At 41.4% G+C, this 24353-nt stretch overlaps 2 protein-coding genes across 3 annotated transcripts; one reads left to right on the top strand and one right to left on the bottom strand.

Moving 5' to 3' along the window:
• Window positions 1–75: 75 nt before the first annotated feature.
• On the bottom strand, window positions 76–958 carry mrpl21 (mitochondrial ribosomal protein L21). The gene has a single exon (XM_047366251.1). It carries the CDS (start codon window positions 922–924, stop codon window positions 337–339), a length of 588 nt encoding a protein of 195 aa, XP_047222207.1. The 5' UTR covers window positions 925–958; the 3' UTR covers window positions 76–336.
• Window positions 959–3521: 2563 nt separating this feature from the next.
• On the top strand, window positions 3522–24267 carry wipf2a (WAS/WASL interacting protein family, member 2a). 2 transcript variants are annotated; one of them, XM_047366177.1, is made up of 8 exons: window positions 3522–3665; window positions 8732–8874; window positions 9283–9415; window positions 15146–15262; window positions 15519–16190; window positions 17910–18341; window positions 20256–20357; window positions 21542–24267. In XM_047366177.1, the coding sequence occupies exons 2-8, from the start codon at window positions 8815–8817 to the stop codon at window positions 21583–21585; spliced, it is 1560 nt and encodes a 519-aa protein (XP_047222133.1). In that variant the 5' UTR covers window positions 3522–3665; window positions 8732–8814; the 3' UTR covers window positions 21586–24267. The 2 variants fall into 2 exon arrangements, with proteins under 2 accessions (XP_047222133.1, XP_047222132.1); XM_047366176.1 differs by having other exon boundaries at window positions 3558–4084.
• The last annotated feature ends 86 nt before the right edge of the window (window positions 24268–24353 follow it).

Below are 24353 nucleotides of genomic sequence, written 5' to 3'. Positions count from 1 at the left end.
CATAAAATATTGTGAAAAAAGGGGAATAGTACAGTTGAACAAATTGGTAAAAAAAGACTGATCAGAGGCCAGAAATGAATATGAAGCTTTATGTAGTGTCAGCTATCACAGTTTTAAACTTAGAAAATAGACCAGATTTTTGATTGCATCCAGAAAGGGCAACTTTTAATATACCATATAAACAATTCCTGCCTTGCTAAAGTTTGTTTACATGCGTCAGCCCACTGAACCATCCATGCTCGGAACATTCCAGGTTTGTTTCAGTTACAACACATCCAGAAAAGGTCCACTGACAGTCTCATTGGGAACAGTCGGTCTGAAATAACCCCGTCTGGATCATGACAGCCGGGGGTACAGCTCGATGCTGTTGATTCTCAGGACAGTTTGTGGCTGCACGATGATCTTCTTGCGCTGGAACCGGTGTCTTTTCCAGAACACCATGTGAACTTTGGGCCAAGATTCGGTCTTTTCGATCACAGTGGCTTTGACCCTCGTCAACTCCTTCCCGAGGAGAGGCCTACCGACAAGAGTGAAGTCCTCCGCCCCAACGAGGAGCACTTTCTCCAAGTAGATCCGATCTCCGCACTCTGCCTCGATGTGGTTCTCGATCAGGATCAGGTCTTCGTTAGTGACCTTCCACTGGCGACTTGCGAAATGCACCACAGCGAACAGTCGGCCGAAGTCCTGCCTCTGGATCCGCTCGTTCACGGTGCTCACCACGGCGGCATGTCTGCTGCGCTCCTCCTCCGCTGGCAGTATGCTAGTGTGCTCCGCCCAAGGAGGTCTGGACAGCGAGGTCTGAGGCAGCAGGCCACCGCTTACAGAGCTTTGTGCTCGGGCCGCAGACGGGAACAGGAGAGGGTTCAGCGGTAACTTAAAGCTGCTTGTCCTCCACAGGGCAGCAAACCCGCTGCTCACCGCCATCTTGACAGGAAGTAAACCTGTTTTCACAGCGCATGCGTCATCGCTGCATCATCTACGAATTAGAAGATGTTAGAAGGGTGCTTCTAACATCTAGAAAACCCCTTAGGAGCTACTGTCACATTTGTTAACCAGAGCCTTACCTGGGCCAAGGAGAAAAAAACTGGGCTGTTGCTCAGTGGTGTAAAGTTCTCTTTTCTAAAAGGAAGTAAAGTTTGCATTTCAACTGGACGTCAATGTCTCAGTCTGGAGGAAAAATGGAGAGGTACAGAACCCAAGCCACTTGAGGTCCGTCTGAAGTTTCCACAGTCAGTAATGGTTTGGGGAGACATGTCTACTGGTTTTGGTCCGCTTTGCTTGGTAGACAGCTGTCTACCAGGACATTTTAGAGCATAGAACACTAGAAATCTTTAATTTTCTTCATCCTAATTACACCTTTAATATTAAAGGACCTATGTAGTCTCCAAAATACCCAAATGTGTTGAGGAGTTTTTTTTATGTGTCCATCTGCTGACAAGCTTTATGAAGATGCTGATTTCATTTTCCAGCAGGACTTGGCACCTGCCCAGACACCCAAAGGTACCAATACCTGCTTTAACGACCACGGTATCACTGTGCTTCACCAAACCAGCAAACTGACATAACCGGAACCCCATGGAGAAAATATGGGCCTGTTACAAAGAGGAAAATAAGAAACACCAGACCCAACAATGCAGAAGAGATGAAGTCTACTAGCAAAGCAATTCGGGCTTCCATTACTCCTCAGCAGAACCACAGTCTGATCGCCTCTATGCCACGTCGCATTGATGCAGTAATTCATGCAAAAGGCGGCCAAACCAAGTATTAAGTGCCAATACATGGACATTTTGGTAGGCCTACACTGCTGAATTAAACAAATAGTTTTAATGGTCTCATTAAGTCATAAAATTATCTGAGAAACAGAACTTTGGGTTTTTAGTAACTGTAAGAAGTAACCATCAAAGACGAAATCCACTGGTCCCCAAACCAGACCCCCTCCGGCCCTTGGTTGCACCTAGAATTCCTGTCAATAAAAGTGAACAAGACCGGTGACAAAGGGCAGCCCTGCCAGAGTCCAACATGCAAAGGGAACAGGTCCGACTTAGTGCCGGCATTGCGGACCAAACTCCCGCTCTGCTTGTACAGAGAGCGGATGGCCCCTAATAAAGGACTACTCCTGGAGCACCCCCTACAGGGCACCACGAGGGACACGGTCGAATGCCTTCTCCAGGTCCACAAAACACGTGAACTCGTTGGGCAAACTGCAATGAACCCTCGAGCACCCTGTAGAGGGTGTAGAGGTGGTCCAGTGTTCCACGGCCGGGATGAAAACCACACTGTTCCTCCTGAAGCCGAGGTTCGACTATCGGTCAGACTCTGCTATACCCTGGCATACCTTGGCATAGGCCTTACCAGTGAGGTAAGGCCTATGTCTGCAAGTCCAAAGGAATTGTCCCCAACCGCCATGCAATGTAGAAGAAGCGTGTCAGCCACAACAGCCTCACAACATGTAGAGACTTGAGTGCAGTAGGACAGACAAGGGCCTTGCAGAGGATAGTGAGGGGAGCTGAGAGGCTGCTGGAGTATCCCTACCCTCTACTAGGATAAGTGTCAGAGCTGCAGTTGGAACATTTTCCTGACCCTTCTTACTTCTCACACCTTCTCTCTGAACTTTTTGAGCTGTAAGAGTACAGAATGAAAAGCAGAAGCAGCAGACTGCAACACATCGCTCTGCCCACGGAGAACTTGACAAAAATTCTTCTTTTTTGACATTACAAAACCTGCAATATGAATACTTTTGAGAGTAACTGTATGTTTCTTTATAGCCTCTTCATTGATGTATGACTGCTTTAAATTAATATTTCCCCTGACTTTTATGTTTATTTAATGATCTTGTTTATTTCCATATTAATTATTGTTTTGGCTCTTGTCAAACAATTTGCTGCCCATTTTTTTCCAAAATATTGTATTTTGTCATCTAATGTTAGAAAAACTGCTTGAAAAAACCTGAGTTCTCCGCAAATAAACACGTCAGATATCATTATTTTAGCGTTTAATGGAATTTACACCCATGTTAAAATGCATCTGCAGTTTCTAGTTTATTTTTGAGCTTTATACAGTTGTAAATATATAATTGAAGTTTTAATTAAAACGATTGTTTGTCAAGACCCATAAACTATGTACGTGAATTCTATATTCCTATATATGATATAAAAATACCATGTTATTATATTTTTACAAAGGTTTTAATGTTTATATCTAGTATATCATGGTATATTTCTATGAATTCTGACACAATACAATTACAAAATATAAAAATTTAATTTAATAAAGAAACTCCTGTATTGTTAACATTATTTATTTAAATTCGAATTATTTATTCAAATTACATAATGAGAAATGTTTCTGTAAATCTGAAAATGTTTTGCTGTTTTTTGGATGGGGGTGCTATTGAACTTCGCTGAATGAAAATTGCATGATTTCCTTTCGCGTTACACTAAAACTCCCACCACGTACTTTGAATTATAGATGTTACCACGGGTTGAGTTTAATTAACGGACTCGGTTGTCACCTCGACATTACGAGGTAAAAGTTGACATTTCTCCGCGGACACTTCATCTTTAGTTGCGCCGAACGGCCTCCATTTTGCGCAGTTCAGCCCATTTCCGGGTTTCTGAGAAGGGACCGATAAACGGTGGCAGCGGACAGTATGGCTCTGCTTGTAGGTCAGTAGTGCGGGTAAAGTGTGCCGTGGCTTCCAGAAACTGTGAAAAGCGGTCCTGTAACGCATTCTGTAGTTTGTTTTACCCTCGCTGCGCTTCAGCACGTAGATGTGTCCTATTTGGGCTGTGACTGTAGGCAGCCGAACCGGGTTGACACTGACAGCTTTGAAGTAAACAGCTCTATGCTAACAACTAACTGCGGCTAGCCGCGTAGGTAAAGCGACAGTAGCTGGCTAACATTAGCCCGGCTAACCTGTGACTTTTTTAGTTGGAATTAAGCTACACTACTGCGACTTGCCATCACCTTTCATGAGCTGTTTTTTGTTGTCATTTTTGTAAAACTGCTTCAACGAAGGACTGCCACAACAACACTTTCCATTCATGTTGTTTGGGCAAACCAAAGCTCCTGTTGTTAGAACCCGGTGAGTATATGTTTGGCTGTGGAAGGTAACTTCACTCCTATTAAGTTTCGGCTAGCTAACTCCAGGTATGTTGTTGCTATGTCTGGGAGCGGCCAAGCAACCTGTCTCGGCCTGACAAAAGTTTATGTCACGGCTTACACGTTTCTGCTTGCCCGGAACTCGTTTTTTTGATTCTGGTAAACATTAGCCAGGTTACATACTGTAAAAATAAATGGTTCAAACATAAAATAAGTCATTACGAACAAAAGCAAAAAATAAATAAATAAATTCTTAACTGTGGTGTTGAAATCTTAAGTGCTCGCTGGTCATGTGAAGGTTTTACTTTTGTATCAGATGACTTGTTTGGTATGAACAGCACTCTAAAGTCAGTGTGCCCAAATTGTTGCTGAAACCAATGACCAAAAACGTATACCTTCGTTAACCATTATTACTCACGGATTATTACTAAATCAGTTTAGCTGCCATAGTTTTTATTTGGAAACAGTTTGAACTGCATTCATCTCGTTAGCCTCATAACATAATTGTCTAAATCATATAAACTGAAATATAACTTGGGCATTTATGCTATGAGGCTAATGACCTGTAATTACTTAGTATTACTTTGTTTGTTTTTTATAACTCTGTTGTTAACCATTAAATTAATTTTTGACTAGTTAGTGGAACAGATCCTTGATTAAGGACCAAATAAACTGACTTACGTAAGTCCTTTTATTGTCTGAATATATCAGGTAAATGTTAGAGTGGAGAAATCAGACCCTCCAGTTTTGGCCGGGACAAACAGTGCTGTAACACTGTAGCTCAGTTTTTCCTCGACCACAAAAGCATCCTACTTCCTCCTCTGTGGCTGGAATTTTCAGTGCAGTATCAGACAGGTGATGTGAGGAGACTTTCTTTTTGGTACTGAAAGAGCAAACCTCCCCTCAAGAGGTTTGGAATGGAATAGGTAAGATTATAGGGCCCAAAAGTTAGAATTTGTTGCCATGTATGTGACATTAACAGTAAATGGCGTTCATCTAATCCTGACCTTATAGTACAGTAGAAATTAGGGATGTCCTGATTGGATGTTAAGTATCAGATCAGGCTGCTGATTGGTGCTTTTTGAATAATCTGTTTCTCAGTTAGTTGCTCCGCTTGACTCCATATCTCTTTTGTCGCCCTGCCCTATGGTTTTAACTCAGTGGTTCCATAATACGACTGCAGTGGGTGATGGTGACAGAGCTGCACTCAATATCACCAACTGAACTATTTAAAATAAAAACATTTCAATGAAAACAAATAAATCCGGGTATTTTTTAAACTTTACTCGTAATTAAAAACTTCAGAAACAACACATAAACAGTTTGTTACTGATGTGTGGAAGGTATTCAGTAAATTTAATGCACCTAAAGTATGTTGTGTGTCAGTCAGTGCTGTAAAAACAAATGTGTCAGATGAGCCTTGGTATCAGCAAATACCTGAACCCAGACTCAGAGCTAAGATGGTGTTCTCCCACATTATTTTGATGTGTGAAATGACTAAAGCAGAATGGGGTTTAAACCCGATTCTCAGTTTTCAAACCTCTGAGCTGGCAGTGGAAATCATTCTGGACCAATGTGTGCTAGAATTTGGAAAGCTCCACTCCTTCCAGCAGCACTGCTGGTTCTGCTAACCTGGCTTCATGCGTCTAAGTACACATTGTTGTGAGACATGGCTGGCTGGACAATCTTGGTGTGTGGACAATTAAAGGTGATTTAAAAAGGGGTTCATCACTATCTCCGTATTGTTGAACTGTTACATGAAAGAGGTTGGACACACATACTTGTACTGCCCCCATCCCCATTCTGAGGTTTCTGCTGCTGTGCTTTTTCCATTTCTACCACATCACTGACTGACTGCGTAACTTGACTGGTAAGATTCCTGTGTATTCTTTTGGAGAAACCCCATAGCCATGCTCAGTTAGGGTGAGGGAGGGCCAAGTACTGCCTGCATGAGCCAGCAGTAGGCCTAGACTGCAAACTGGTTTGGGGAGATCCAGTGACCTCAGACACATTGCAAGCTACTTTCATTGTATGGTCATTGGCAAATTCATCTAGGGCAATTTTATACCATCATGGACTTCCAAAGAGTCTTCAGTCAACTTTTTTAAAACTATAGCAAAAAATCTGCATGAACGTATAATATAAAAATATTTGTGACTACAGCAGGGTCATACCCACTACATAGCTCCGCAATAATGCAGATGCCATCAGAGAAGAGGCTAATGGAAATGACAAAAAGCTGATGGGGAGCTTACCCACTAATGGTATACACTGAATCTCAAATTCTGGAAACATTAAGGTAGAAAGAGTCATTTCTACTCTGGCTTTGATAAAGGGTTGTCGCTTGGAGTCAGTGATGTGTTTGTCTAAACTGGTTGTAATACCATAGCAGTTTTCTATGGTAGTACAACCCAATAGAAGATGCTAAAACCTCCATTTTCCGCCTGATTATCTGTAATTCCTTCTACAGTTACGCATCATAAAACTGCATATCATATATATAATGAACTAAATGGTGTTGGGTTGGTGTATGTAAAAATATTCATCAGACAGAAACTATAATATTTTTGCTGAAACTAAAACAAGCATAATGGCTTGATTAAGAAAATATGTTTTTCTAACCCAAACTGCCTTATTTTGCCAAATTCAATTAATTTGCCAAAAATACAACAAGGTATATCATTTTTAGCTGCATCTACCTTATTTGATAGTCATTGAGAAATTGGAATCTAGCATTTCCCCTCATTTATGTGGCAGTCTACATGATGTGTCTGGAACACCCACAATCTAATTTGTGACACTTGACCTGAGGGTACAGTCTGCTTGTGTGGGTTCTGCTGTTTTTTGTTTTCAAAGTAAAGCTTGCCAGGATGTGAAACACCACGTTATTTTGTGGGATGGAAAACAAGAGCTAATATGCTGTGCAGACACCATTATCCTGATGTTTGGTGTGACGCTCAGTAATCACTGGAAAATAAGAAAGAAAAGGACCAGAAGGTGATACAGACTGGGCACAAACACATTCAGTTTCCATGATATAACAGACAAGGAAGCTTAGTTTAGTATTTCCACTTCCTTGAATATTCTTTGTAATGATTAATGATGTTCTCCTGGTTATTTCTTCACTACAATACAAATACAAATGAGCAAAAACTAAATTTGATGAATTTGGGCAAAGATATGTGATTTGAAAATACACTACTGATCAAAAGTTTTACATACTTTCTCACTTAAAGGTTTTCTTTTATTTTCATGACTATTTACATTGTAGATTCTCACCAAAGACAACAAAATTGTGAATGAACACACATGGAATTATATAGTAAACACAAAGTGTGAAATATTTTAGATTGTTCAAACTAGCCATCCTTTGCCCTGATGACTGCTTTATTCTCTTAGCATTCTCTCCGTGAGCTTCATGAGGTGGTCACCTGGAATGGTTTTCCAAAGAGTCTAGAAAGAACTTCCCAGAGGTTCACTGAGAGACGGCCAAAGGTTAATATTTGAGTCATCATAGTAAAGGATGGCAACTTTGAGGAATCTAAAAAATAAAACATATTTGAAGTTCTTTTACAATTTTTCATTTGCTACATAATTCTATATGTGTTCATGCAAAGCTTTAATGCCTTCAGTGAGAATCTACGTACAATGTAAATAGTCATAAACGTAAAGAAAACCATTGTGTCTAAAAGTGTGTTTAAAACCTTTGACCAGTAATGTCCATGAGTTGCGCTTTGAGCCGCACATTGAAAACTCTTATGGCTAATATATATGATGATGCTCACGTCATGATGTTCTGAGGTGAAAATAATTATTTTTCAATGCCAGAACTATGCTTTGGCCAGACAGTTTTGTGGAGACACGCTAAAGGTTTGCTGTGAGTATACGTTTGTTTCTGAAGGAGCCTTTGCTCCAGAGAAAGCCGGAGCGATTTCTTCCAGTGAATCAAGCAGTATTTGTCACATTTCCCGATATCAAAGCTTTCAGTGCCAGTTCCAGTCTTGGTTCACATATTTGTCTCAAATCTATGCTACACATGTTGCCAGCATACGTGGATGTGTAGGCAAACTGTTATCCTTGAATGAACTTTAACTTGGAAGCATTGAAATCATATTGAAATAAGGGTAGAAACTTCTTAAGGGACAAATTGGTTCTGAGTAACATTGGCAGGAAAACACAGTGTTATAGTTGTTTTGTGCTCCCTTGTTACCTAGTACACTTGTTTACAGTCACTTAGTTCAGTATTATTATGCAGCTAGTAAACTACTAGGGATGGTGATCATTTTCCGCCTATTCCTATTAGATCTGTAGGCGTGAAGGACAGAGTTTAGGAGCTGTTTTATTCCATGTAGAGGATGAATTCTCTGGGCCAACCCATGCTGTTTATTGACATTAGCATGCCTTGGTACATGATCAGCTCATTTTAAAAGGCTGCCTGTTAAAACATAAAGACACACCAATGAAATTGGATTATATTGCTCAACATTGTCATCCCATCACACATGGTAGCAACACAACATGCCACATCTTGATTGTCTGCATTCATATGGCTCTACCCCCTGAATAACTGTTGAAACTCTCTAACATCATTAGTTTAACATGTCATTTTTGGACCTTTTTTGTTTGTTAGGGAGTCGGTGTATGCCATCATTCGGAAGACAGTGACACCATTGATCTTTAACCCCCAGAGAGAGTTGCCAGTAGAGGAACAGGATGCCGATTCCTCCTCCTCCGCCTCCCCCTGGACCCCCACCACCCCCAACCTTTAATCAGGTGATTGACTGGATCTAACACACCCTGCAGCTTTTTACTGTTGGCTAACAATCAAAGTGAATTTATGACTGATACTGCTGTGACAACACACTTGTGGTCAATCATTAAAAGAATTTTGATGCACATTTGAGCCGTGTTTTTCAGAAACATGATAGTATTTAGTTTCTGTGATATCTGTGATAAATGTGATATCTGTAGTCTAGCTATTCATTTAGAATGAAAAACCAGAAGGCTGTGTAGATTATAATGTTCATTTAGTTTGTGATCCCCCCCTTGCGTAAACATTATGCTGGTCAAAAGATCAAGGTTTGTTCTTCTAAAAAGCTTTTCTTTAAGGTTTGTATAAGACCCTGATTCTCTTCAGGTTTGTACCAAGTCAAACCTTGTGACTATTAACTTCTTCTCCAGGCCAACACTGCTCCTCCTAAGCTGAGCTCGTCTAACGCAAAAGGCCGTGGAGCCCTGCTGTCAGACATCTGCAAAGGGGCCAAGTTAAAAAAGGTTGCTGAGGTCAATGACAGAAGTGCTCCAATTCTAGACAGTGAGTAGCATCCTTCATTTTTTACAGTCCTTATACCAGGAATGCTTTGCTGCAGTCCTCTGGAGCTGCAATCTCACACCTTTTTAGATGCATCCCTTCTCTAACACACTTGAATCAAATGAATAGCTCATCACCAGGGCTCTACGGAGCTGAACGACATTGTGACGAGGAAATTCAGCCATTTGAATTGGATGTGTTTGAGAAGGGAGCCATCTAAAAGTTCTAGGATTGGAGCTCTCGAGGACTGGACGTGGGCACCCTTGCTGTAGCCACCTTTATTGTCATGACTCCTGAGCGGTTCCTTCAGTAGTCGATTACTCCGAGATTAAATATTTACTAATTATGTTAAAATGTCTCCACATGTCTGTTGACTGACCAGTTCTGATCTTATCATCTCTGTTCTGTGTGCAAATCAACCTGTAGCTTACGTCATTCAGTTACCTGTCTGCTAAGCATCATAAATGACATCCGGCTTGTTTGCTGACTTTTGTTTTTAAAACTCATTCAGCTACCTGAACTATTTTTGGTATTCAGTTCTAAACATGGTTATTGACTTCAGTTACTGTATATAACAGGTGAACCAAGTAAACAGAGTACGGTGCATTATTGTAACACTGCTGTACACGCTATGCATCGATTTTGTTATAATCCAAACACTTGGGGGATGATCTTCAGACCACCCTATTTAAATGAGAAAATTGTGTGCTACTTGCTGCTACTGCAAGTGGCACATGAAACATGCAGGGGTTGTTGTGCTGCATCATTATGAATTTTCCAGTTGTTGATTTTTTTTGTTCCATTCTACTCCTGCTTTTCTGGACTCTTACAGTTTGTTAACTTTTGTTGTTACCATTAACAGGAGCAGGTTTATTATCTCAGCCTCTGCCCTGACGATATTATTTCCCTTCTCTGTTCATTTGCAAACGGCTCTTCTGAGGGTGTAATTGCGCAAGCAGAAGGCTGAGTTTGAAGATGTTCTGCGAGCAGATGCTTTATGTTTTGGGTCCGGTCGGGCCCAGTGAAGCAAAATCAAAATTCTGTTTTGCCTTTAATCAAAATATTGGATTACAGGCCATTGCGCAGGAGGGCAGAGCTGTGTCCAGAGTAGCACGCCCTCCGCCATCGGTGTCCACACGGGGCAGCTGGTTAGTGCTGTGTCTGCACTAAAGGAGCAACACAGTTTGTTAACTGTGTTGCTCCACATAACTCGCAAAGGGTGAAGCTTATAAAGTGGCCAATCAATATTAACAATAAAAGACAAAAACGTCTGTCAAAGAATTTATTAGAAGTTTGTCTCCCTTGAACTTTTAATTCTTTAGAGACTCACCCTGTTCTTTTTTTTTTAAGAGAGTATATGTTTGAAATCATCATAAACAGCAACAATATTTAAGCTTGAACGTATTATCAGCAACATGAAAATAGTTTGTTGTAGGAGTTGGCTGTCTGTATGTTATAGCTTTACTAATTAAAAAAAATAATGTCACATCACTGTCCTGCATAGAATTTAAATCGAACATTTATATACAGTACAGACCAAACGTTTGGACACACCTTCTCATTCAAAGAGTTTTCTTTATTTTCATGACTATGAATATTGTAGCTTCACACTGAAGCCATCAAAACTATGAATTAACACATGTGGAATTATATACTGAACAAAAAAGTGGGAAACAACTGAAAATATGTCTTATATTCTAGGTTCTTCAAAGTAGCCACCTTTTGCTTTGATTACTGCTCCGCACACTCTTGGTATTCTGTTGATGAGCTTCAAGAGGTCGTCACCTGAAATGGTTTTCCAACAGTCTTGAAGGAGTTCCCAGAGATGCTCAGCACTTGTTGGCCCTTTTGCCTTCACTCTGCGGTCCAGCTCACCCCAAACCATCTTGATTGGGTTCAGGTCCGGTGACTGTGGAGGCCAGGTCATCTGGCGCAGCACCCCATCACTCTCCTTCTTGGTCAAATAGCCCTTACACAGCCTGGAGGTGTGTTTGGGGTCATTGTCCTGTTGAAAAATAAATGATGGTCCAACTAAACGCAAACTGGATGGAATAGCATGCCGCTGCAAGATGCTGTGGTAGCCATGCTGGTTCAGTATACCTTCAATTTTTAATAAATCCCCAACAGTGTCACCAGCAAAGCACCCCCACACCATCACACCTCCTCCTCCATGCTTCATGGTGGGAACCAGGCATGTAGAGTCCATCCGTTCACCTCTTCTGCGCCGCACAAAGACACGGTGGTTGGAACCAAAGATCTCAAACTTGGACTCATCAGACCAAAGCACAGATTTTCACAGGTCTAATGTCCATTCCTTGTGTTCTTTAGCCCAAACAAGTCTCTTCTGCTTGTTGCCTGTCCTCAGCAGTGGTTTCCTAGCAGCTATTTTACCATGAAGGCCTGATTCACACAGTCTCCTCTTAACAGTTGTTCTAGAGATGTGTCTGCTGCTAGAACTCTGTGTGGCATTGACCTGTTCTCTAATCTGAGCTGCTGTTAACCTGCGATTTCTGAGGCTGGTGACTCGGATGAACTTATCGTCCGCAGCAGAGGTGACTCTTGGTCTTCCTTTTCTGGGTCGGTCCTCATGTGAGCCAGTTTCTTTGTAGCGCTTGATGGTTTTTGCGACTGCACTTGGGGACACTTTCAAAGTTTTCCCAATTGTTCGGACTGACTGACTTTCATTTCTTAAAGTAACGATGGCCACTCATTTTTCTTTACTTAGCTGCTTTTTTCTTGCCATAATACAAATTCTAACAGTCTATTCAGTATGACTATCAGCTGTGTACTGTATCCACCTCCTGCACAACACAACTGATGGTCCCAACCCCATTTATAAGGCTTGAAATCCCACTTATTAAACCTGACAGGGTACACCTGTGAAGTAAAAACCATTTCAGGTGACTACCTCTTGAAGCTCATCAACAGAATGTCAAGAGGCTACTTTGAGGAACCTAGAATATAAGACATATTTTCATTTGTTTCACACTTTTTTGTTCCACATGTGTTAATTCATAGTTTTGATGCCTCCAGTGTGAAGCTACAATATTCATAGTCATGAAAATAAAGACAACTTTGAATGAGGTTTGTCCAAACTTTTGGTCTGTACTGTAGATAAAAATAAATTATTTTCCAATTATTTTACTGAATTCGTTTTGTTTGTTTTGCCAATATTTTAGTGATATAAGTATTTTATTGTTCAAATTGTTCTTTAGTGATACAAAATATTTTACTCTATAAACCCTCTCCTGGCATATGTTCTCATTAAAAAATTTATCAAGCTGATCCATCTCCGTTTGCTCTGCAATGACACAATGTTACTGTCATCAGTGCAGTTTGCTTTGTTATGTGAAAAGGTCTTTTATTTCTTTCCCATGAATTATATTAGCAACATGAAAGCACAGTGGGTCCTTTGCATGATGTGCGATTACAGTTAACAGGCTGTGCGCCCTTCTCTGGCAGATGATCAGTGATGTGCCCCTCAGCATGATCAGGCTTGTGTTTCAGCAGCAGATGATCTCACTGACAACGATGGTGTGCTGGAATGATCCAGACGCCACTAAAACTGTGTTGCAAAGAGTTTTATCAGGAAATATGTCATGGCTTTTGTTTGTGATTAGCTCCAAATCAACCCTTAGATAATCTTACATAGAATCCCCTATTCTCATCTATTTTTATTATTTGTATTTCATAAAATCCAAATCTGTTGACACATGTACAGACGATTCTCTCTCTCTCTCCTTCATCTGTCAGTCTATCTATGTCTCCTTTTTGCCACAGGGACAGCAGACATTTTTGCATTCCAGTTAGCACCTGCATTTGAAATGTGCTAAATATAGACAGAAAAACAGCCCCGCAATCAGTTTCAGGTTTGATCATTTGTATTGTGGTGGTAAGGAATTAGATTGGCATATCCTCCTGCCATAAATGTTCGTGTTTGGGTCATTATCATATGTTTTGCATTTTCATGAGGTTAAACATGGTGTGCGCCCGGTGTTCCGCTGATTTTACACATGCAAACCAAATAGCACATGGGTTGTACCATCTTTGTCCTCAATAAGCAGAAATACTTTGACTCTAAATGCAGGTACATCTCAGTAAATTGGAACATAACTGGAAAGGTAACTTGTTTTAGTAATTCACTTTAAGTAAATCTTATGTAATATATCATTACAACAGCGTCATTCAAGTATTTATTTCTGTTCTTATAGATAATAGCTTACAGCTAATAAACCCAAAATTCAGTTTCAGGAGATTTGAATATTTTAATAGACTAATAGAACAGGAACAATGTTGGCCGACTGAAAATGGTGTGTAGGTACCGGTTAGTGAATATGCTCACTACTACTGTGAGCTCACCATTAGTGAGTAATCACTGAAGTACTTGGTTGGGACTACGTCAGTGCAGTGTAGCATGAAGGCAGTCAGCCTGTGGTTCTGCTTAGGTGTTGGATTCTTGCCTCTCCAGTCTTCTTTCAGACTGGAACCTTGATTTTCAAAGTCAGTCAGTCAGTCATTTTCTACCGCTTATTCCATAGTGGGTCACGGGGGAGCTGGTGCCTATCTCCAGCAGTCTATGGGCGAGAGGCGGGTTACACCCTGGACAGGTCGCCAGTCCATCGCAGGGCAACACACATACAACCATGCACACACTCATTCAATACACCTAAGGGCAATTTAGAGTGACCAATTAACCTAACAGGCATGTCTTTGGACTGTGGGAGGAAGCCGGAGTACCCGGTGAGAACCCACGCATGCACGGGGAGAACATGCAAACTCCATGCAGAAAGACCCCTGGCTGGGAATCGAACCCAGGACCTTCTTGCTGCAAGGCAACAGTGCTACCCACTGCGCCACCGTGCAGTTGGTAAGTGAAATGCACAAATGGCCATCCTTAGCCCAGGTAACAGGCATCTGATGTTGTCCTTGGTTTAGGAGTTGCTTTACACAAAGGAGGCTGTGGCTCATGTCCTCTGTGTGTGGTGGGTCTTGAACCATTGACTCCAGCCACAGTTCACACCATGTGAATTTTTCCCAAATTCTTACATGGAGTTTGCTTTATAATACTTTCAAGTCTGTGGATATCCCTTTTGCACCACATTCTATAGATATCCTTGGATTCAAGACTTTGTGAGCAGCCACGTTCTTTTGTAATGCCTATTTGTTTCTTCCCCAATTATGGATGGTGTCAATAGCCTCTTTGACCATACAGTTTTATCATAAACCTGCAAAGACAAGCCCTGGTCTGAACTGCCTCTTCATAAATCACAAGTCAAGCCTGCCCTGCCCCACAGATTTCCAAAATCAAGCCAACATTGCAGAACCAAAGAAGTCATAGAGTGGATCTCTTTAGGCTCAGTAGGTAACAAAAACTTGCATTTCAACAGGTCCTTGCAGAACATTTTGTGCTCGAGCCAAACAAGCACTCCACTAGAGTCGACTTGGCCATAAAGCTCCCTGGATATGCAAACAGAATACTAAACGAATGTGGCTAGCGACTTCAGATCTGAATGCATCCTCACTTGGCTGATTTCATGCCTGTATTTAATAGTGTCCACCCATGATCTCATCATCCAAAATGCATGCAAGCACTAATTGACAGTGAATGTTTCTAGATCACCATTAAATACTGCGTTTTGTTTTTTAAAGACTGTAAAAGTGTCACAGCTAATATCAATAAATACTGGTCAACTGTAATCTGTTTGACCATATCTTGTTTTTGTTTTTTACCAGAACCAGGTGGTGGTGGTGGTGGAGGAAGCAGCAGTGGAGGAGGTTTCGGAAGCAGTGGGCCTGCTGGATTAGGGGGCCTTTTCCAGGGAGGTGTGCCAAAACTACGTCCAGTTGGAGGTAAAAGCTATTTCTGAGACAGATCTCTGATGATACGTGTATTCTGTGAAGGCTGCACAATTTTTTTTGCCCACTGCCTCAAATGGTAAAATTTGCATAAAAGCCTGCAGGGGATGAAAAAGCTTCCTTCCTTAGAGAAAGAAAGAAAAACAACATTTTTTTAAGAACGTTAATTCACATCTGATCAACAATTCAGGTGTAAATAGCCTTTATTACATTAAGTTGTTGTACTGTTTATCACCTGTCTATCCTCCAGATGGTTTAGTTGTTGGTTCAGTTGGCAGATCTGCCCTTCGGCCCCCAGGGTCCCGGCCCGCAGCTCCTCGTGCCCCTAGCGGTCGCTCCACCTCACCAAGCGCAGCCAACAAGCCCTCTCCATCAGAGCATCAGCGGTCCCACCGCCCTTCACTGCCAGACATCACCCGTCCCCCTAGCAGCAGCAGTTCTTCAACGGGCGGGATGAAGCACAGCACCTCTGCACCGCCCCCTCCTCCACCCTTTAACAAAGGCCCTCGTGCTAATGCTCCTCCAACCCCAAACCAGAAAGGTTCATCTTCCACATCCTCATCTTACAGCAGAGATAAAGTCCTTCCACCTACACCCAGCAGAGGTTCTTCCTCAAACAGCAACATAAAGTCGAAACAGTCTTCAGGCAAACCACCAAGCAGCAGCAGCTCATCAATGCCACCACCTCCTCCGCCATACAGACCCCATTTAGGAAGTGGCACCACCAACGGGCCCTCACATGGAGAAGGGGGAGGTGCACCAGAACTTCCTCAGAGACACAACTCATTACACAAAAAGCACCAATCAGGAAGCGGCAGCAGCCAAGGACGCAACCATGCCCCACCACCGCCTCCAGCTCCATCCTCTCAGTCGGCCAGCAGACCCCCACCACCTGCCAGAGAACCACCTGGACGCAAAACAGGTAACACCAGCATCTCATCAACAGACACAGCTGACAATCATTTTTCATTTCTGCTCCAGAAATCTTAATTGGTAATCATAAAAGTATAATCTTAAGTCATAATGTTAGTTTCTTACATATTGGGCTACACTGAGCAGTGAATCTGTTGAACCTTTGAGTAAGCCAGGCCTACATTTTCCAGTGATAACTTCCGACACTAAAAAAATACAAATTAACAGGACCAACAAGTTTTCACTGATCTGTTCTCTGAAGTGCAATCTAATGGTAAAGCACCCTAATGTGTCATCTCCTCATTATAGCCTCTTTCAGGTCATACCTTTAGTTTATCACCTGGGCTGATGAGCTAAATGTATATGGCTCTCATCCACCTCAGGTGGGAGTCAGAGCTTTACAGCCATGAGAGGAAAGGCTAAGCCAACATCATGGGGCGAGTGAGAACTGTGTTGCTTAGCAGAATCTGATGCAGATAAATGACATGCTGAGGATGATGTACAGCAACTTCAAGAAGCATTTTGACAGCTAAAATGATTGCAATGCGGAGCTTAGATAGATGTTATTGGATGTAGGGGAAATACCGGACATATTTTACGCATAGTGCTGCTGTAAATCCTGCTTAGTCGTGTTGTATACCACAGTACTACAGCTGCATACTTTAAAGGCTTGTGATTCTTCCTGATCAACCTGTGAGGTGCATATGGCAAAGGTGAGTTGAAAAATGGAGAGTGTGTTCACAAAACTGTAATGTGACTACTGACTCAGAAGGCAGCAGTGGATGTTAGCTAGAGATTAAAGGGTTAATCAGTTGTAGATCAGGTGTAAATATGTTCAGATCCCCATCAAGGCCCAGACTTAATTATTAAAGACAGTGGTTTTGATGAATTGGACAGGATCAACTTAACATTTACAGTGGATTCTGGAGGTTTTCAGTTCACAGCAAAGTTGTGTCCATATTGATCCCGACAGGTCTAAACATAAACCAAAGATGTTATTTCTTTCCTTGAATCAGAGGGCGACAGCTGAGTTCCTCCAGGGGTTTTGTCCTTCCTGCTTCTGAGATGTTCCAGACAGGACTTACCCACACCTGCTCGAAATGTTTTCAAAACCAAATTAGGGACGTGAACAAAGGAAACATCTGTGTTCTGATTGTTTCACTGAATTGTTTCAGTGAAGAAGTTGCATTTCTTCATGATAAAACCTCTTCTCATAATTTCTTATTCAAGACAAGATGTACAAGCATAACATATTTGACTTAAATGAATCTTCTAAATTCCTGTCGACAGGAGAAAACTACATGCGCCTGTTGCTGCTGGAGGAACAACAGGAATGTAATGTGTTGATTTAGTCAAATATGTATCTGGGCTTTAAATGTTATGTGAACCTTGTCATATCTGGGTTTACTTCACATTCACAGTGCCATAAACCTGTGCTGTGCTCTATTTTATAATTCTCACACGATGCTACGCTACTCATATAATCTTCTAATGTCCGTTCTTTTGTTGCTAAGCAACCAGCACAAGATTTGCTCTTCACCTGATTTATTTTTTGTATTTTCCAGCATTTTTGCTTCTTTTTTTATTCTGTTTATTAGTCTTCACCCACTGTTTATTGCACTTTGTCACCTAGTAACATATTAAACTGAAGATAGCAATCCTCAGTCTGTTGAACTGTTCCTTATTTCAGTTACGTGTGTGTGTGTGTGTGTGTGTGTTGTCAACACAGCTCCCCAGTTACCTCCTCCCAGTTCTCGTAATGGTGGAAGAGACGTTCCACCTCCTCCACCCCCTTACCGTGGGCAGAGTTCTGGGGTCTCAGAACCCCTGGTCCGGGTAAAACCCCCTCCTCCTCCCTCATCCTCCTCCATGTCATCTTCCTCATCCTCCCGGACTCCAGCTGGACCACCTCCTCCTCCCTCATCCTCCTCCATGTCATCTTCCTCATCCTCCCGGACTCCAGCTGGACCACCTCCTCCTCCCTCATCCTCCTCCATGTCATCTTCCTCATCCTCCCGGACTCCAGCTGGACCACCTCCTCCTCCCTCATCCTCCTCCATGTCATCTTCCTCATCCTCCCGGACCCCAGCTGGACCACCTCCTCCTCCACCACCCATCCGGAACGGTCACTCTGTGAGCTCCTCTTCCAAATCCATCATGGGTGAGTAGGAACGCCACATGGTGGCATTTTCCTGATCCTTCCCATATCCTTCCTATCGATGACACAACTGCTGCAACAAATTATTACCTGAACTCAGCGTACTTTGACTCTTCATCCAATAATTATTATATAATATATAAATATGATGGGTTGTGAGGCTTCTCTTACTTTGCTAAAACAAGAAGTAGATGTAATAGGACTTTGGATCAAGAGGTTTATACATTTCCAGGTTGAATTCCCATAAACTGCAGTTTTAAAGGAAGTCTCACTATGAGACTTTTTGAGTTTAGTAGGTCATTTAGGGTGCAGCATGTAGACTTCTGTCTGTCCTTTTGTACTCTGTAGTTGGCTGTGGTACACTCAGTGAGGACAGATTTAAAGTTCTGAATCAGAAAACGTCTCTAGGAGTTTGTGCTTGTTCCAGATTCAGAGCTGGATTTGTTATCATCACATGGACAGCTGTTACTTCTCCAAATGTCTCTCTTAAATCCAGTTATTCTGCTGTTGAACTGCTTTGTGATCTTGATGTGATGAAGCTGACAACGATGAGCAGTCGTGGATAGTCAAATATCCTCCTGCAGCTATGCAAACCAGGTTTTTTCTGTTTCCTGCTGTCATGGACACATTTAGGAGAGAAGCAGCAGTTCTTAGAGTACTATCACGTGTTCACACGCTTTGTGTGTGTGTGTGTGTGTGTGTGTGTGTGTGTGTGGTGTGTGTGTGGAGTTCATCTAACTTAATGGTAGCTGTAGAGCTTTCTCTACATACATTAAGCAGCATGCAACAGAGATGAGCTCACTTGAAGTCAAAAATAGAAACACTGAATCCCTGCAGTGTTGAGACAACCAGTATAGGCTGATTTATACAGAACTATATCAGAACGTGACCGGCAGCAGATCGGTCAGGATTTCCTAGTGTTCGTCTTTTAGGTCTATTCAGACTCTGAGAATCTTTTCAGTTCTTTGGTAGCATCCCCAATAATTGAACTTGATGACTGCAAAGTAGAAGATTCTTTCTACACCAACCCTCAAGATTTCACAAATCCAGAAATGTCCCCAAGATCCTGAAGTTCATTTTTATCATAGCTAAAACAAGTTATTTGGTTTATTTGTAGAATCGTGTCTTGTGAATGAATTATTCATTGCCGTCAGGTTTTCTTTCCGTTTGAATCTATAGCTCCTTTTATAAAACACTTCAAGGCAGGATGAAGGTGCCTTTTTGCTGTCTCCATGAGTTTTGGCGAGTGGCCCAATGTGGCGAGGAGGGTAAAGTCTCCCCACCTCTGTTAAAGCTTGTGACTCTCCAAGCAAGGTGGTCTCAGGTCTGCATCGGCTGACTTGTATGGGGGCAAGGCAGCTTTGGGGGCGTAGGGAGTGATGTAGTGACTATGTTTAGTTTGTGTGACCAGGGTGAGGCGCTGGTGGTTGAGGGGTTAAGTGAGCAGAGGATATAGTCCTCGATACGGCTGTCCCAGACCCGGTGACCTTTCCCGAGTGTCTCCCCCTCTCTTTGCCCTCTTACCTGTCTACCTACTGTCGGAAAAATGACAAAATAAAGGCCTCTAGTGCCGCAAAAAAAAACAACAAATGTAAATAAAAATAATAGTTTGTGTGACCAGCCAGTCGCAGGATTTAAAGACAACTCAGAAATAATCTTTGATGAGAATGTGAATATTATAAATGATAGAAATCAAACTACAGTTAATGTGTGTACATTTGACCAACACAAAATCTAGTTCCTTTGGGACTTGGTCACTGCGATTTTCTTTTTGTTAAATTTCCTCCCCTCCTCTCCGTCTTGTTTCCTACAGTCTGCCATAATATTAGCCTTTCCCTTCACCATGTGTACGGATTGCTTTGGATTGTTCAGCCTGAAAACCTAAATCTTCTTTATCATATTCTTTTCATCCCTCAGATGATTTTGAGTCAAAGTTCAACTTCCATCCCATTGAAGATCTTCCCCCTCCTGAGGAATACAGGTCCTTTACCAAGGTTTATCCCAGCAAAGCTGACAAGGGTATGTGTGCACCCATTTCCACTCTGATGTTTAAACTGTGCAACTATTATAGTTTTGAGGAAGTAATAATGCTGGTTTTACATCTAGATGCTGCTCACATAGAGCTTAGTGTTGCTGGCAAACAAGTCAGTTGTAAATATTGGATTTAGACCTAAAATAAGTTGTGAATACTCCAGAACACAGCACAATCATTTATTAATTCCAAAGGGAAATTAAATTATAAGTACTTTAGTGTAATCAAGATTTGTTTAAATAATGGAAACAATTTGTTACAGTGCAGAAACATTTCATCACCTTTTAAAAAGGTTTAGTTATGACGAATGACTTATTTTCTTACCCTCCAAAACACTTGTGTCCATAGATAACATCTAGACATGAAATATTTTAATAGAGTCACTAGTCAGACAGCAGACTGTTACTTCCTGGTGCTGCTGGTTCCAGTTCTGAACTAAATAATGGTACACTGTCTTTGTGACATGGTTATTCTGTAATGTCATAAACAGTCCTGTTAAATCTCAACAGTTAATAAAAGCCATTAACTTGATGCCATCAAAGTCTATATTGGGCTATTCCTTAAGTGTCTGACAGTAAACATGGTTTTGTCATTTATTATTATGGTTTTTTTCATGAGATGGGAGGATGTGAAGTCATGTGAAGCAGAGGAGTAAATGATGGATCAAACCTTCTGGTGGACTGTAAATCAGCTGCATCAGACACAGAAGTTGGTTTAAAAAATAAATCTGTGAGGTTTAAAGGGTTTGTTAGCATAGATTAACTGTCCTTTATAAGCAGTTTCTTAAGAGTTGCTGTTGTTTTTACAGTTGCCTGCTGTGAGTAAGACTCAGTTCACAACTGTTCCAAACAGCCCAGCCTTAAACAGGATTTTTACAGAGTGACTCCTGATGCTAAATGAACTGTTCTCTTAAAAGACTTGATGCTCTAGATATTGAAAAGTTTCCATACAAGGATTTATATGAACACATTAATTGAGCAGGGCGTACTAGTCCCATGTTCAAGAAACCTCAACCACCGTTTTTACATGTGCAGCAACTTGACCTTGTCTTTAGTCACACAGTTAACTTGTAGAGTTAACCAGTTTTTCAAGGGTAATCATTCCTGTCCAGTGGATTAAAACTAACACAACATTCCTGTAATAACCATTGTCTCTGTTTCTCTGAACCCAGCTGGGATGAGAGGAGCCCCTCCAGCGCCACCAGTGGGCAGGTGAACCCGTCTCGGCTCAAGACTTGAACTGTGTCAGAGGACATAATGAGCCATCAGGGAGCGGTGGAGATGCACTCAAATCTTAAACACACTACACACAATATAACGCTAAAGCAGCCAGAAGCACAGTGGTGTAAACAAAGTAAAGGTTTGGCACTGCTGTGGGATCACTGCCTGTCTTTGCATGAGAGAACAAACCTGCCTGACTCTGCTTACCTCCACCTCTTCTTTGCTGATGGGATGCAAGGCTGATGTTTGACACTACTTATCATGACCAACTCTGAGTAATTCTGAATCTCTGCATTCCATTTTTTAATATGATGACTATTATGATCTTCTCATTTCTTAACATGTTGTTTTCTTTGGGGTTTTTTGTGTCAGCATTATAATGTTTTGGGGGAAAAAATCAGCTCAATAGAAGGAAAATGTCAGAATGAGTTGCAGTAAATGTTTCTGCTTCTTACTGATGGTTATTGTTTTGATTAGCTTTGGTAGTTAATAGCCGTTCCAGCTGTGCCAAGTAAGGGTGCATCACAGCCAGTTCTGCTCTTCTGTTTTTCTCTGCGTGCCAAATGCTTTTGGAGTCATATTATTTTACTCTGACAGTTTCTATGCATCCTCTGTACATAGAATGGAGTTTTACATTTTTCCTCAAAGGGTTGTCAGGGCGATGGATTAAGAGTTGTCTTGCACGCTACTTTTTACATTTAGTGTGGGAATGCGTTCTTTTTTTTTTATTTTCCACTTTTCCTTCTTTCTGAATCTTCATTTCTCCATCTTCAGGCAATTTTTGCACTTCACCTTAACTGCTAAACCAACACTGTGCATGATGCAGATTAATGCACTTTACACATAAGGATTTCTTATACAGTAACATTGGTGTAACAGAATTCGCTTAGAATGTTGAAGTGAATGGATTTTCACTGTTTAGTCGTGCAAAAAAAGGTGAATGGAACCCATTTGAAAGAATTTATTGGGATTTTCCACCAAAGCAGTTCCGAGGCTGAACAAAGGCAGGTGCTAGAGCTAGTTCTTTACCGGCTCTATAAAAATCCAGTTCAGAACCAGTTTGATTTTCCTCAGTCAGAGAACCAGCATGGAGGTCTGTCATTACACAACTATCTACTATATTTTGTCATCTTTCTGAATATCTTTATAGTATCTGAGGCACTTTATCTACACAGATCCCAGCCATTTATCTTGTTTTCTTGCAGACAGCTCAGATTGTGTGCAATGTTTTAAACAGTTGGTGTTTGTGGATGCTCTGTAGGAGCCAGCCATCATGTCCGACCACCTCTGACAACTGGATTTCCAGCTGCTGCTTTAAGTGGGATTTCTAAACACCAGCTGGTAACATGTAAACAGGCCTGATGGCGTTTAGAAACTGAGCTGCATTCAAAAGAGATGACTGTAAAGCAGCTTTACACAATGTGTTGACCGGCATTCACTGACTGCCAATATTAAATCAGACAGCCCCGTGATGATGGATGGCGACCTCATGGCATCCAATGCTAATTTACCTTCTTACTTAGGTGACGAAGCAATGTTTTTATTGTTCTGTTGTGGATTAAAAAAGAAACCAACTCAAGAATTTTAAACAATGCTCTGTTTGGTTGTCCTTCATGATCCGGCCCCGTTTCTACCTCCAAAAGGCTGCATTTTGGCGGCGGAAACACAACTGGTACCAAGTACTGAAACTGATTTGGTGGAATGTCTCCTTAGCTGCAAATTTTACGAGGGCTTTGGTGGAGTTTACAAGGAATTGTTTGTCTCTTTTATCAGAAATCTTTCAGGAAGTAAAACTAAAAGCTATTCATTCTTTTTCTTTTCCTGCTGCTGGCCCTTTAAAGGAAGACAGGCCACAGAGACATTATATGGTTTTCTATGCAATGAGCAGATTGTAGTTGTAAATGGTAGCAGCCAACAGAGTTGAACACTAAGTGCCAGAGAACTGTTTATATCAGATAGTTCTATATTTAACTTTTTTATGATCTGCTAAACTTCACTTTAAAACACTAATCTCTCTCAGACTAAAAATGGAAGATGGAGGCTGAGGTTAGTTGGTCATTTCTCAGTGCTGCTCTTTGCCTTACACCAGGCTGACTTCACTCTCTTTGGTACTAGTGCTTTTACTATTATTGTCTTTTCAGGTGATGGCCAGAAACAAAATAAGAAACAAGTCTATGTGAAAATGCAATAAATATTGTATATTTACACTAAAGAATGATCATCCTAATCACTGATCTATTTTTGTGAAGTAAGGCGTTTGTTATATTGGACAGAAAATGGTTAAGAGTTCTAACAATATTCCAGTGAGTGAGCTCTAGTCTGACTACCTGTAGCAACTCTGTATGTTTGGTCATTGGGGTAAATGAGTTGCTTGGATCCATGTGAGATTTTTACCACCCGCTTTTTTGGGTGTTTGATTCCTAAAGGTCCATCAGGCAAATCATTTAGTGACTATGAGTGATCAGTGCTGGGGACATCCGCCATTGTTGGATCTGCACTTTCTTTACTGGATGTACACTCACCTTGACACATGTGATCTGTCACGATTTTTCACCTTGTCCACTCTGAAGAGCAGGAACCCTGTGGTGTACATTTGTTGTTAATCATACATGTCTTTTTTATCATCTGAAATAAGTTCAATAAAATACATTCCTGTTAGGGGATAAAGGGTATCTGATTCACCGTCTCCTGTTCATTCTGCTTGATTTTAGTATAGATACAGTGGGGAGAACAAGTATTTGATGCACTGCCGAATTTGCAGGT

This window comes from Girardinichthys multiradiatus, chromosome 5, assembly GCF_021462225.1.
Source record: "Girardinichthys multiradiatus isolate DD_20200921_A chromosome 5, DD_fGirMul_XY1, whole genome shotgun sequence".
Classification (NCBI taxonomy): domain Eukaryota; kingdom Metazoa; phylum Chordata; class Actinopteri; order Cyprinodontiformes; family Goodeidae; genus Girardinichthys; species Girardinichthys multiradiatus.
The sequence above is the reverse complement of the archived record's forward strand: the minus strand, read 5'-3'. Positions and strand labels throughout refer to the sequence as shown.